Here is a 14561-nt window from a genome sequence, read left to right on the forward strand (position 1 = left end):
GATATCTATTTCTCAACAGGAGCTCTAGGGGACTGGTCACCTTTTAGAAGCCAAAAGAAGCAATCAGTAAGAGCTGAACTAACTCTTTCTTCTCCCTAAGCACAAGACCAAGTTTCCAAGTACTATGCTCTCAACACAGTACACAGAAAAGACAGCACTATTAGAGAAACATTTATTAGGGGAAGAATCAGTATTCTCCACAAGTTAGGAATTATTTGCTGGTGGGAAGATATCTTCCCTGGAAATTTTGGGGTATTTTGTGTCTAATTAGTAGAGATTGACCTCTGAACACGGTGCCTTCAGACAGAGGCTCCTGGCCAGCTCGAGGCCTGCAGGTGGGGCATGGATGGAACACAGTCTCCTTGCAGGGCCCAGACTGGGGGTGCTTCTGACATAATAGCTGCTCCTTAAATGCCACAACTTTCTGGGGGTGCCTACCCTTGTCTCTGATTTGTCTAATACCTGTAGAAGAGCTCTGGTCAGCAAAGGCTGCTTCTTGTTGGCGGGAGTTGGTATTTGGCACTTTGCAAGAGGGAGCCCTGCAGTTGAAAGGATGCCCCTGGACAGGCCCTGCTTGGGCCCACACTTCCATGTTCTGCTGAGTTTTTCTGAACTTCCCTGGGGAGGGAAGGGGTTCTTGAGGGCAGGTGACATCTATTGTATGGCGATGTCCCAGTTTTGCCTCTATGAACTTCCTAGTGTCTGTTGTGACTTTCTGAGCTTTGCTTGTCGCAGTAAAGGCAACTCTACTTTTATCTGGGCCTCTGCTCTGCGCAGATGATATAGGGCTACCCTTTTCCTGGGAATTTTCTTGCATTTTGCATTTTATCCTAGGATGAAGCCATTGAAAAAAGCCCTTAATTTGTTTTCTGAAAAGGCTTTCAGGAGACTGTCCCCTCTGTGATAGGGTCTGGGATAATGTCATGTCCTGAGTAGGAATACTCTTCCTTCTAGGTTGGGATGACCCCAGCCCTGCATCTCCTCCACCAAGTTCTTCTGATTTGGGGCCTGGAGGGCTCACTTGCTTTTCTGCTGGTGGGAAATTATCCTGGCACCACCTTAAGTCATGCTTAGGGACCAAAGGCTTCTGCTGATGCTCCATACTGACTCCTCTGTCCTCCAAATGGACATGTAGCACCTGGGAAGCTTCCATGTCCACACTGGAGACACCCTGAGCATGAGTCAGGGAGGTCTTGTAGGTCGAGCTGTCTGAGGCAAGGGACATGTCACTGGCTTGGCCTTGGGTCTGGCTATGTACCCCGTTCTTCAGTGTAGACTTTAACTCACCGAGGATTTGTTTCTTAAGGTCTGTTGATTTAGAATCTTGGAGAACTGATATATTTGCTGGGGGGCTTTCAGTGGTAACAATAGTTTCTCCTTTACTGTCATTCACATTTATCCTTTGGGAGATTCCCAGCTCGCTGCTTGTCAAGATGTCAAAAGTATTTGATTGAAGATCATCGATGGTCTCAGCCCTGAATATCTCCCTGGAGACGTATGGCATAGGAGCAGGTTCTGATTTGTTCTCCATCTTTTTGCCCCATTGCATTTCTTCTTTATCACTGGAACTCACACTTTTAACCTTTGGCTCATGTTTGGCCCCAGCTGGCCCTGTGGGCGGGTTTGGGAGCCATCTGTTGACTAGAAGAGGCTCTTTCTGATTTGCTTTGCCTATGACACTGTGTGTGACAGACAGAAAAGTCTGTCTGGCATCAGTAATTCTCTGAACATTCTCTGTAAGCCCATGGTGGATATCAGAGGGTGGATATCTCAGGGCCTCCTGTCTTTCCTTGCTCTTATGCAAGGTTTCAGGGAGAGGACGATCTAGGATAGGGGCTGAATTTGCTATTCCCACTTTGTCTCCATGGAGAGATTTAGAGCTTCCTCTAAGAGGCGCGAAGCCCCCAGATTTGGAGTCCACCTCAGAAATCAGGTTGGTTGATGAGAAAAGTTTGGAATGGAATGAGGACTGGGATAAGGTATCTTTTGATTTAAAAATCTCAATGGATTCAAGAACCTTGGAGGGAAGGCCCCACAGCATCCTCATATGAAACATTCTAATATGGGCTTCCAGCATCTGCCGTGTACTGGACCCAACAAAGGAAAGCTCCTGGGAGGTATTCGGGGAGTGGTCTCCACCGACTAATGGTTGCGAACTTCTCTGTTTCATTTCAGTGTGAGATTGGACACGAGGAGTCAATGTCTGCTTGATAGCATGCCATGAATTATGCACAGTCCCGGGGAGCCGACCCTCATAGATTTCCTCAAACTTCTTGCTCAAATGTACTTTCAGGACATTTTCTGGTTGTCTCTGACCTTGACTCGGCCCTGACACCATTGAATTTTCTCCTGACAGATTTATCATGTGACTGTCTAGATAGTTCTCAGACTCCAGATCCTTAACTGAAGAGCTCTCTGAGTCACTCAACATTAGGTCATTCTCTGGGTTGTGTCTCTTATCCTTCCCCTCATCCTCCTTTAGCTGAAATATTTCTGAGCCCCCCTCATAGAAGCTTTCAGGTTGACTCAATCCAGCTGTTAGATCAGTGCTACTCTGATCGTTATACACGGAGCTACATGAGCGTCCATCATCGCTCTTCCGTTCAGTTTCCTCTGAACAGGAATCTGCTAGAGGCCTCATCAGTGACAGAGACTCATGGATCCTGCGGGGTAGGCCCCATCGGTGTTGGATGAGCCTCTTTCGAAGGTGATGCTCTAGTTTTTTGCGAAGCTCATCGTCGAGGGGAAAATCTCCAGGAAGGATGGAGATTGAAACATGGGCCTGGGTAGGCCGGTGGTAAGGAAGGTTGGGTGCTGAAGAATAAAAGTCTTCATAAGATCTTTGGACCACAGAGGGCAAACCCCACAAACTTTCTTGTTGCTTCTGCAACACATTCCATTCCAAGTTTTGAATTTCAGATGAGGTGAGATTTTCCGATTCATTCTGGGGTTTGTGGAAATATACTCCACAGATTCTCAGCTGGGGTAAAGAACCAGATGGTAGCATTGGGAGTGGGGATTGAAGGTGGGCCTGGGGTTGGATCTGAGTGAGAGGTAGGGGCTCGGATTGGGGCTGGGATTGGGGCAGGGTTTGAGGCAAGGGTTGAGGCTGGACTTCAGGCAAGGATGGAGATAAGGGATGAAAAAGTACTGGGAATTCTTGGGCTATGGAGACATTTGATATTCTATTGAAAATAAAGATCGAGGAATAGTCACACAAGACATGGACAGCAGAGGGCAAGGACTCGCTGTGCAAAGATGGGAGACCCCAGAAAAGCTGGATATGATTTTGCTCTAAATGGTCCTCCCTGGTCTGCGGATATGAAGCCTGCTGCTGGCCATGCGGTTCCATTGGTTTGCCTTTGCTGCTCCAGAAAGGAAGGGTGACTACTGAGTCATGGTTATCAGCAGTTGAATCCAACATTTTTCCTGAAGAATTTAGGTGGGAGTCTGGCCTAAGCTGTTTTGGAAAAGAACCATTTTTCTTTTCCTTTTCCTTCCACATCAGGAATACACTCCTCTTTTGGACTTGTCTCTCTAGGAGTGTCAGGACGTTAGGGCTGAGAAAGAAAAGGTGACCACGTTCTACAAGGTTGGCTGCAGGTTCGCCCCCAAAAGAGGGCTCTGAAGAATGGAGGGCAAGAAACTCTTGATTGAAATCACATTGTGCCAAGGTGGGAGGGAACGAGTCTTTGGCATGAGCTTGCCACAAGGAAAAGTCTGAATTTGACAGGCTTGAATGGTCAATGCCTGCGATTGCTGGGATATAATCGGACAAAGCACCAGGACTATCTGGAGATGAGTTCTCTGGAACAGGCTTGGAAATTGATTGAGATTGAGGCACAGTTGTCATGCACTCTGGTGTTGGTGAAGTAGACAGTATTGGTGGTACGTGATGACAAGCAGATGAATCAGTGGGATTCATCGTCTGGGACAAATCTGGTAAGGGGCTGATATCTCGGGAAAGGGTGGGGTCAAGAAAGATGGTATTCAGAGTCAAAGTGGCTTCTGGTTGGAGAAGAGTATCTACTCTCTGAGTGGCATGTAGTGGGAGAGGGGGAAAGGCAAAAGGTTGAGGTTGGGAATGGTCCGCTGGGAGTTCAGATTCCAAAGGAGGAAAAGGCTCTGGTGGCAGAGAGTGACCCGGTGGTGAAAGTGAAAGAAAGTCAGCTAAGGGGGTTAATGGGTTGAGGGAGAGAATTGGGGGAGGCAGTGGGAAAGGCTCAGACAGAGGAGCTGATATTAGGTCTCTTGGAGGTACTGCTGAGAATGCAGGGGGCCAAGTGAATGATGACTCAGTCACAGAATCTGTGGAAGCCAAAGGGGACACAGAGCGAGTAGCATCTTCAGGGGCATCTGAGGACAGCAGCCAATTGACCTCAGCAGTTATATCATTACAGATCTCACAAGACAGGTCTGGACATAATAGGTGACGAAAGCGGATGGTATCATGATGCTGGCCCAGGGGGCTGCAAGAGACAGAAGGTACAAAGCTGCAACCAGGACCAGAACAAGGAGAGGAGGACCTACTAGCCTGACGGGGTGGGGCCTCCCAGCACCTGCTGCCCCTTCACATTGTTCCACGTTGATGACTTCACAATACACTCTATAGCACTCACTCCAAGGCCTTCATTCACATCCCTGTTCCTATGGCTACTCCCCAGCCCATGACTATCGCAGGCTTCAGTGAGTCCCTGGAATTGCATAGAGCATGCTAAAGAGGGATCAGGAAAGGGGGGTGGAAAGACTAGTTACCTTTTCAGGATAGAAATCAGCCTCTCTTTCTCCTCTTTTTCTCTCTGGTAATATCTCCGACCTGGGAAATCAGGAGAGTGAGTGATATGTAATGGAGGTAGTAGCATAGGTGTTACACAGGTGTCCCTTTATGAGAGACCATTGGGATATTAGACTCTGAAAGCCCTCAGTCAGTAGAGGTCAAATGGTCAATGATAATATTAACAAGGTTCCCATATGTGTTACTTCATTTATAAAGTACCTTCACATACATGATCTCATTGGATGCTCAAAACCACTCTGTGAAGCAGAGGGGTCAGTGGTTACATCAGAGAGGAATCTGATCACCCAGGAATCAAAGAACTTTCACAAAGTCAAGAACAGAAGTTCTGACTCTCATCTGTTAGGCAATACCCATTGCCCAGTTCCATCACTCCTCATGCCCAGGGACGGCACAGCAGGAAACCTTAGAAGTGTCTCAGGTTCTGACTGCCTTCCCATGAGCCTCTCTGAGCGCTGTTTTAGGAGAGGGACTGTATCTAGCCACTAATGTCAGAGATCATAGACCTGGGACTTCATGGAAAGGAGAGGAAGGGTCACTCTTGGTAGAATAGGCAAAACCTTACCTTTCCGCGTCCCACCTTTCCTTCTTCTCTTGGCTCTTCCTTGACACTGAGAAAAAGAAGAGAATCACTTCTCTCACTTCTCTCCCTAGGAAACCCAGCCATTCATGATTCAAGAACAACATGACCCTATTTTACTAGAACTTTGTGTTCTTTTATCAATTTTTATAGGTTTCAAGTATTTTAAATTTTTCCTTCTTTAGAAGACTCAAAGGAGTCTTTTGTCTATGAGGTCCACATTTGCTATTCTCAGTCAGCCATCTGCTCTAGGAAGCCATGGAGTCTGAGAACAAGAGTTGCATCTCTGCTCCCTCAGATAGAATCCCGTAACCTGGGACAGAGCTCAGGCTCCAGCCTCTGCTCAGAGGCTCAGCACTGCTCTCCTGATCAGCCCAACAGAAAGGAAGGCTTGGTTGAGTGAGGCCTGAATTGGGACTATGACTCATGATGAAGTGCTGGGGAACTCTGTTGTCCTGTAGAGATCAAACTCTAAATAACCCAATGCAGGGCGAGGACATCACTGTTTGGGCTTTTATCCTGGAACCCTCCACCAAATCCAGATGGTCTGTGAGCTTCTGTGGGAAGAGTCCCAGCTGAACCCCTAGCCTTGCCCAGACTATTCTAGAAGGATGAGTTTCTATCCTCTACTCAGACTTCCTATCTCAGGGATTACTCTGAGCCAACCAAACTCAGCAGACAAACAAAAACTCATAGACACAGACTACAGTTTACTGGTTACCAGATGGAAGTGGGAGTGGGGTAGATAAGGGTAAAGGGGGTCAAATGTATAGTGTCAAAAGGAAATTTAACTTTGGGTGGTGAACACATAATGCAATATACATATGATGTATTATTGAATTGTACAACTTGAAACCTATATAATTTTATTAACCAATGTCACCCCAATACACTTAATTTAAAAAGTGAGACTAGAAATGGAAACAATAATAAAGAATCTCTGCTGGGTCTTGCTCAGGGCTCCTTACCTTTTCTATGTTTTTGGTTTCCCAAAAGGTTGATAAAGCTGGAATCCCCACCAGGTAGCACAGGAACAGAAGGAGCAACCATAACCCACATAGGTAAGTGAGGTTGGGGTCAATATTTAAAAATGCTGAGCTGAAGCTCATAGAAGGGTCAGTTTGGCCATTCAGAAATGAGAAAATATCCCAGTGTCTGAATTCCATTATCTGAATTGCAATGCTGCCTGAGGCAACTGAGCTCTGAGAGTGGAGACTCCAGGCTTTATTGCCAGGCCTGCATCACAGAGCACTGATGAGTCACAAAGGGTTACTGAGGGTGGGGGAGGACACACCTTGAAGAGGGTGTGCCCACAGCCCCATCCCCCACCAGCCTTGCAGATCCCTCCACACCTCTTGGGCCTCTAGGTTCCTCTGCCCTATTTTCCAATTAACCTTTCATCACATCATATATTTACCTTAATGAAATATTCTGCTTGTTCCATCTGGAACCCAGATATTACCTGGGTCTCTCATTACAGTGTGAAGACCCTGACTTGGGGCTCACCATGTCCACTACCTTGAAAATCTGAAATGCTGCCTGGAATTTTTGATGTACCAGACATTTATACACAGGATTATATATGTCCCAAATCCATCTTTCCTATAGAATGTTTTGCCTTATGCAAACCCAGATATAGAACTTAAAGTTCTTTTATACTTAGATTTCTGAATGTTGAATAGCAAGTTTTAGTTTCAGTTAGCCTTTACTCTCTTCAATCAGAGGAGCTGACAATTAAAATGAATAATTCATTATTCAACATTCACAAAACTGAAATCAGTATAAACAAATGTAAATAATTAAACCTTCAAATGATTTGGGGGGTTAGTCTGCAGCACTTATTTCTCTGAAGTTAGTAAAACAAACTGCATAAAGACTTTCAGGGGACATACACGCACACACGCATGCACACACTTGACAAACCAGTTATTTCAAAATGAAGTATTTTGTCTTTTAATTTTAATCTTTCATTTTTTTATTTTGACCCCGCTTCTTACTCTCTCTAAAATACGGACATCCCCTGCTGTCTATATCAATTTCCTAACAGCTGTACAAATCTCTGTCTTAGTTCAGGCTGCTATCATAAAAATACCAGAGACTGGGGTGCTAAAACAACAAACATTTATTTCATACAGTTCTAGTGGCTGAAAAGTCCAAGATCAAGGCACCAGCAGATTCGCTGTCTGGCAGGGCCCACTTTCTGGTTCATAGACAGCTGTCTTTTACCTACCACCTCAATGTGGTTAAAAAAAAAAAAAAGAGGGTGAGGGAGCTTTCTGTGGTCTCTTTTCTAGAGGGACAAATCCTATTCATGAGGACACCATCCTCATGGTCTAAGCACTTCTCGAAGGTTCCATCTCTTAACAACATCATATTGGGGTTAGGGTTTCAACATATGAATTTTGGGGGAAACGCATCCAATCCACGACACTCCCCAAAGGTTGAGATAGGTTGCATTTTGCTAAGCTAGTGATTCCGTTAGTCCTCTGGTGAGACCTAGGAGTGTCAAAGCCTTAGGGTACATTTAGTCTTGAGCAGCCTCAACTGATTATTCTTATGGGCCCTGTAAATATAATCTTTTCCTAGGAGACCCGCATACAACTTAATAAAGTGATAGGAATTGTAAAAAAGTAGGAATAGAACACGATGCAAACACAGAAAAAGGAGCAGTTCTTTTGACAGGACAGAGAGGACAGAGGGGTCAGAGTAAACTTCAGAGTTGGTCTTATGAGGTTGTCTTCCCTTTTTTCTTCCCCTTCCTCCTCCTCCTCCTCTTCCTCTTATTCTTTCTTTATTTTTTACACTTTATTCTTTACACTTTATTTTTTAAAGCATTTTAGTTTCACAGAAAAATTTAGCGGGGAGTACACAATTCCCATACACCCCAAGTCCCCACAACACACAAACACTCAGACACACACAGCCTTCCAAACTATCAACATCCAACACCAGACTAGGACATTTCTAGAATCCTTGAACTTGCATGGACACATCATTATAATGTTTACATTAGGGTTCACTCTTCCATTCTATGGGTTTGGACAAATGCATGATGACATGCGTCCACCAAAATAATATCAGAGTAGGTTCACTGCCCCCCAAATTCTGTTTTATGGCTATTCATCCCATCCTCTCTCCTACCTCTGGGCAATTACTGATCTTTTTACTGTTTTCTTCTCATATATAGTACATATATTAGTAACTGTTATTCTTTCATTATAAAGTGTGCATTTTATAATTATAAAGTACTCTATTTTTCTAATTTTATGCATTTCCCCCCAAATTCGACCTTATCTGACATTCACATAATCTTTTAAACATACTAATCAAGTGTTCTTCCCTGCTACTGACAGGTTACTGAGGACCTCCACTTTTCCTACATTGATCACCTTCTCTTCCTTGAAAGACTATTTTTACTTGCCTTCCAGAGTATCACATCATCTAATTTTCCTTCTACCTCACTAGTTACTAAATTTTTCCTGTCTCTTTTTGCGGTTTTCTTCTCATTTCCTGAAACTTCTAAATTAGTTCGATGCTGCAAAGTTCACTCCTTGGAACCGTTGGCTTCTCTATCTGTACTTACTCTTTTGGTGACACCATGTAGCCTCATGGCTTAAATACCACCTATACCATATTAGTCATGGTCTGGTCAGGAGACGGAAATCACACTTGTCATTTCAACAAAGAGTATTTATAAACAAAGGGTTATAACTAGGGATAAATTTGCTGACTATCACCAATGATTATCATTCTGAGATACTCTATAGGACAACATTTTCAGCAAGTAGTGGGCTAAGTGTTGAGCACTTTCAGCTGTTATTTCCCAGTAAAATTTTTCTTTTCCCACATGTGAACTACACATTTCTGCTTGTGAAATCACTTCCCATGTCTGAGTATGTAGGCAAGGCTAGTTATACTCTTGGAACTGGCACAAATTCTCTAGCTCCTCATTTTATTTTCACTGGTTCATGTGCTATTTATCGGTCTTTACTTGGAGTGGTAGGGTTAGAGGATAGAGATTTGAGTTTGACTATTTATACAGAAATAAGTAAAGCCTTTCAGTGTACTTTGGTTCTATGCCTCTCAGAATTACTTGGATAAAGCAGAGGGGTTCTTCTTAAGGTCCATACTAGTTCAATAAATTCCTCTATTGCTGCAGAATGGAGGTCTAGCTAGGAAAGATATATTCCTTTACCATGCTCTACTTCCTTTATGTCCACATGTTCCTTGGTTAGACTATTTTAATTTCTACAACAGAACAGAGTTTGACCTACTGAAATGGCCTTTATGAAAGCTAATGAGGAATCAGCTGCCAGAGAGAGGAGGTGAAAGATTTTCCCAGGTCTTTTATGTACTGTAAACATATAGCAGGCAGGGAGCAGCCTTTGTACATTGTGAGGTCCAAGGGGGAGATTAATAAACAAGGAGGAATGAATTGCCTGCTGGGTATGTTTAGTGTTTAAGAGCTCCCAGTTATTGTCACACTTCTGTCTGTACTTCAATCAGGTACATAGTGTTCCTTCTGGCCTCTAATCATCTTCTGTCAGTTATTACACACCTGTGGTCTCAGGGCCACGTGTATCCAACAGGAGGTAGAAAACAACATGAGCAGAGAAAAATCATTCACTGCCTTAGGCTCAGAGTTCCTCTGTTTCTACTCATGGATGCTACTGCTTCAAATTCTCTGAGCTGTTGGATTCTGTACTGCCTTGACCTTCAAAATTCTGTTGATTTCTTCAGCCTTGCCTAAAACCATGGACTTAACCCTTTCTTGCTCTCTGCTGACCTCAGACTTCTGTCTTACAAGTCCCAATTCGTAGTACTTGTTGGATTCCTGACCCATGCCTCCTCTGACCTCAGATTGATACATGCTCAAATATGGTTGGAATTCAAAACTCCTCATTTTGCTTCTGTCTAATGATTGTTGCCCTCATCAATGCTGGGGCACGATAGTTTATGTTTTAATTGGATTATTCTACAGTTTTCCTAATAATTCTTCACTGTCTTCTTCCAGAGTTATTTGTTAGTTATCTGACAATGAATGTGAAATATACAGTAAAACCGGAAGTAATTGCAACCACAGTAGGTATGAGATGATGCTTCTGAGAAAGAAACATAATAAATATTTCTGCCTTTTAGGGATTGAACTTTTCCACATTGAGTTCATACCATGTTTGAATCTGGAAAATATATCTGTTTATCCAAGTTCAGAGTGAGGTTTCAAACCCTTTCCCATTCCCCACCCAGTAATTGTAGTAAGGGGAAGATCCCAAAAAACTTGGGTAGGAGAGGCCAAAAGTCCGAGCAGTGCTTCAGCCTCACAGTTAGCAAAAGCAGCCTTTTTCTAAATATCAGTCTCTCAAACCTTGTCTGTATTTTTGATTTTAGGGCCGAAGATCTTGCTAAACTATAGTTTCTAGGGCTCCACCTATAATATTTGCTCCATCTAGAATATTTTATGGGAGGACTTTCCAGAAATCTGAATATTTAAAAAATCCTCTAAGTGATTCTGATCAATGGCTCAAAAGATTGGTATTTGAAAACCACTGCTCTTAGTAACAGGGGATAACAACTATGCAGATTATAATGGAGAGAAGGAAAGATTGTAAAAAATACCATCTATAAAGATCTTATATTTAACTAAGTCTGACAGAAGAGCAATTGAAAAGAGACAGAACTCTCTGCAGTTGTTATTAAAGTCCTTGATACAAGTAGTTGAACAACCTCCAAAATTAATTGTTAAGAGTTTGAAACAGGAAAGGAGAGGATCAGTGAATCATTATGGTGAAATCAAGATGGAAGACAGACTCAAAAAGGCACATTTCCTTACCAACATCAAGCTAACAATTTTACCAGTTTCCTAGTAAATGTGGGTTGCAAGTTAATATCAGATCACAGTGCCTTGTAGTTTGTTTGTTGATACATCTTAATCTTTTTTCACTCTGTTTCATTGTTGGTATTTAATGATGTCATTTCATCACAAGGGTCTTCTTTTTAAAAATATGAAGTCCCAAAGTAAAATATCCCTCAGCTATTTTTACAGACAGGTAAATCATCACTGGGTAGGTCCTGAGTGGCAGTTACAGTCAAGAATTTGGTGTCTAGTGTGGGAAAAGTAGGAAAGCAGGTCATCTTACAAAATTCTAACCTAATAGGACTTGCTTCTATTGACAATAATCAGGAGTGATATTAAAAAAATGTAACAACTGATATGGTGATATAAATTAATGTTTAAATAAAAATGCCTTTAAAATTCCTTTATTTTCTAAGTGAAATATGTGTTTGCATAAACCATACAACTGCTTACCGAGTGACATAAATCATTCATCCATTTTAATAATTTCAAATCAGTTAATTTGTTTAGAAATTAATAGCATGATGTTTTGTTTGTCATGGCTTTCACTGTCTAAATGTTGCTCCTCTCGGAGCCATGGTTTGATATTGGGAAGCACATACACTATTTAAGTGACTTCTTTATTAAATGGATAGTGAATAAGTTCCAGGTACCTGTTCTTTTCCTACCTTGGAAGCAGCTGGCTGCCCTGCCTGTATATGTGGGGAGCCTGAGTTTCAACCAGTCTTGATAACACGGCCCTCAGTGCTACTGCTTCTGCCATCTGTTCTGCCACTTTGCCCCAGCAAATGTTGGGCTTCTTCAAAATAGCAGGTGGGCCCAGAACATGCCATTGGTACTGTTGAGGCCACCAGCTTTGTCTACTCAGTGGTCCACCAAGGGTTGCCCATGTTCATGCTAGCAAGATTCACAGGTTCAGTTTCTGGCCTCTGCTGCTGTTGCACAACATTTTTAGTTGGGAGTTTTTCCTCAATAACCCGTGTAAAGAATTTTGTAATTTAATATTCAGCATGGCGATATGGAATAAACTAGTGGAAAAGCAGTTCTAGGTATACCATCTGTATCAGTTAAGATGAAGTTCAGCTGCATATAATGGGTAGCTTAAACAAGATAGAAATTTATTTTTCCTTTTTATATAAGACAGTCTGGAGATAGGCAGTTAAGGGCTGGTATAGTGACTTGATAGTCTTTAGGATTCTGGATTCCTTTTCTTTCCTTTTGATACTCTGTCTTATTTGGCATTTTTGTCTTATGGTTCAAAATCTCCAGTCGTCATGCTATATTCTAGCCAGGAGGAAGGTAGGAAAATGGAGGGGAAAAAATGCATGGTGCTTTTTATTTTTAGGTAGACTTCTTGGAAGCCCCACACAACATTTTCGTTTACATATCTTTGTCTGGTACTTAACCACATGTAAGAGCAAGAGAAACTGGGAAATTTAGTCTTTAAATTGGGATGCTATATGATATATTTCTATATACCATAATCAAGATGATAGCTGAAGACTGGTTGTTGGAGACAACTTGCATTCTGCCACACCACCCTTTAATTCATTCTCTTGTTTCCTTAAGGATAATAGCAAAAACACAGGGACATAAAGAAACAGATAGAAAATAAGGAATGCCCATTGAAGCTATCATTTGAAGGTATTTTAATTCTGGCTTATGAACTTTGGAAAACACCTGTGAGAAACAACTTTCTTCCATCAGTGTCCTAAAAGATTTGCATCCTCTGATACTACCCTGGCAGAAATCCTTGACCTGATCATAATATGCTGATCACAATAATGACAATATATTCAGTGTGTACGTTTTGAAGGCTTCAGGAGAAGAAAACAGAGGTCTGCAGTTCTGGACATTGCTCAGTATGTTTGGTGTTCTTGAGAGAGAAACAGAAAGAGAGTGACATTGAATACACAGATATTGATCCAGAGCTAATAACTCGGCCTAATCTAATTGTGATGATTTTATAAGAAGAAACTATATTCTCCCAAGAACTCTAGTCTGAAGGAAAAAAAAAAAATTCATATATTTGAGCATGCCAAACATCTTCAAGAAGCCCCTTTGTTGATATGTTTTAATTACTCCTATTCGCCTTGTTAGTAGGAAGACAGTCCCTTCTTAGGGTTATAAATATGGCCAAACACATGACACTTAACACTAGACACATGAGTTCAACAGCAGTTTCTTAGTCATACATACTCACGGCCTAGGGGAGGAGGACGCTGTATGCCATGCAGAGTCACACAAGGTTGGACTTGGGAACAGCATGAACAGTCTTTGTAGTAGCAAAAGAGTTAGGTGCTCTTTAGTTTCCATGGGAGGATATGGTTGGCTTGGTTGAATAATTCTGTAGTTTGGCAGGAAACTGAGTCCAGCTACTCAGGGATAAGCAGGAATAGTGCTAGTCCCTTTGATAAGGAGAACTGTTTGGTTAGGGGGCAGAGTTGGGTGGGGACTTTGCAGTTGGACCATTCTGAGCCCTCTTAATTTTACCAAATGTCAAAGCAACACATAATACTGAGACTTGATTTCAGGCCTTACATCACATGCTGCAGATTTCATTGATAAATGAGATAAATTTAAACAGGGAGACTTGAGTCTTCATAACTTTACCTCTGTTTGCTCAAGTATAGTGAATATTCAGTACTAGACAAAATTTCCTTTCAAAAAAAGTATATTATATTAATATTTATTTAGGAAAAAGACAATAGTCACAGAGTTTATAGTCTTGATACTGCATCAGGTGAAGAGATAACATTATATTGCCATTTGTTTCTCTGCAGAGGATATGTCAGCAATAGGACAGCCTTTACCATGTAATACATAGGGACCTAGTGGCATCGGTTTCTGGCAAAGGAAAGAAAACTGCCCGGAGTAGAGAAATTAGCTCCATAACTGACCCACAGTGGGCATGGTCAGATAACTCAACTACAATACCCAAAAAGGTTTGGTTAGCTCATACATAACTTAGGGTTAGCACTTATATCTTTGAGTGTAAACGTCATAATAGAAACATCATAGATAGACCCTATTTATGATTCCAAACTCAGACAGGTAGCAGTACCTTGACAGTGGATGATTAATTCAGTGGCTCTGGTAAAAGAAGTCCAGTCCTAGGTGGGGATCTGACAGGTATTTGGTATGGCTTCAGAGAGTGCTTCTTGCCCAGTAGGAAGCACAAGATTTGCATCCTCGGATACTACCCTGGCAGAAATCCTTGACCTGATCATAATATGCTGATCACAATAATGACAATATATTCAGTGTGTACGGTTTGAAGGCTTCAGGAGAAGAAAACAGAGGTCTGCAGTTCTGGACATTGCTCAGTATGT

The 14561-nt window shown here is 42.2% G+C and overlaps 1 protein-coding gene across 1 annotated transcript in view; it reads right to left on the reverse strand.

Moving 5' to 3' along the window:
* The window catches only part of LOC105296293 (putative spermatogenesis-associated protein 31D3), a 37835-nt gene extending 27617 nt beyond the window's left edge, over window positions 1-10218 (reverse strand). The window contains exons 1-4 of the mRNA XM_023534239.1: window positions 10081-10218; window positions 5360-5406; window positions 4756-4824; window positions 463-4493 (exon numbers count right to left, since the gene is read on the reverse strand). Of these exons, the coding sequence (XP_023390007.1) occupies window positions 463-4493; window positions 4756-4824; window positions 5360-5406; window positions 10081-10218 (4285 nt within the window). The remainder of the gene's footprint in view (window positions 1-462; window positions 4494-4755; window positions 4825-5359; window positions 5407-10080) is intronic.
* Window positions 10219-14561: the final 4343 nt, after the last annotated feature.

This window comes from Pteropus vampyrus, unplaced genomic scaffold (assembly GCF_000151845.1).
Source record: "Pteropus vampyrus isolate Shadow unplaced genomic scaffold, Pvam_2.0 Scaffold123, whole genome shotgun sequence".
In the NCBI taxonomy this organism is placed as follows: Eukaryota; Metazoa; Chordata; class Mammalia; order Chiroptera; family Pteropodidae; genus Pteropus; species Pteropus vampyrus.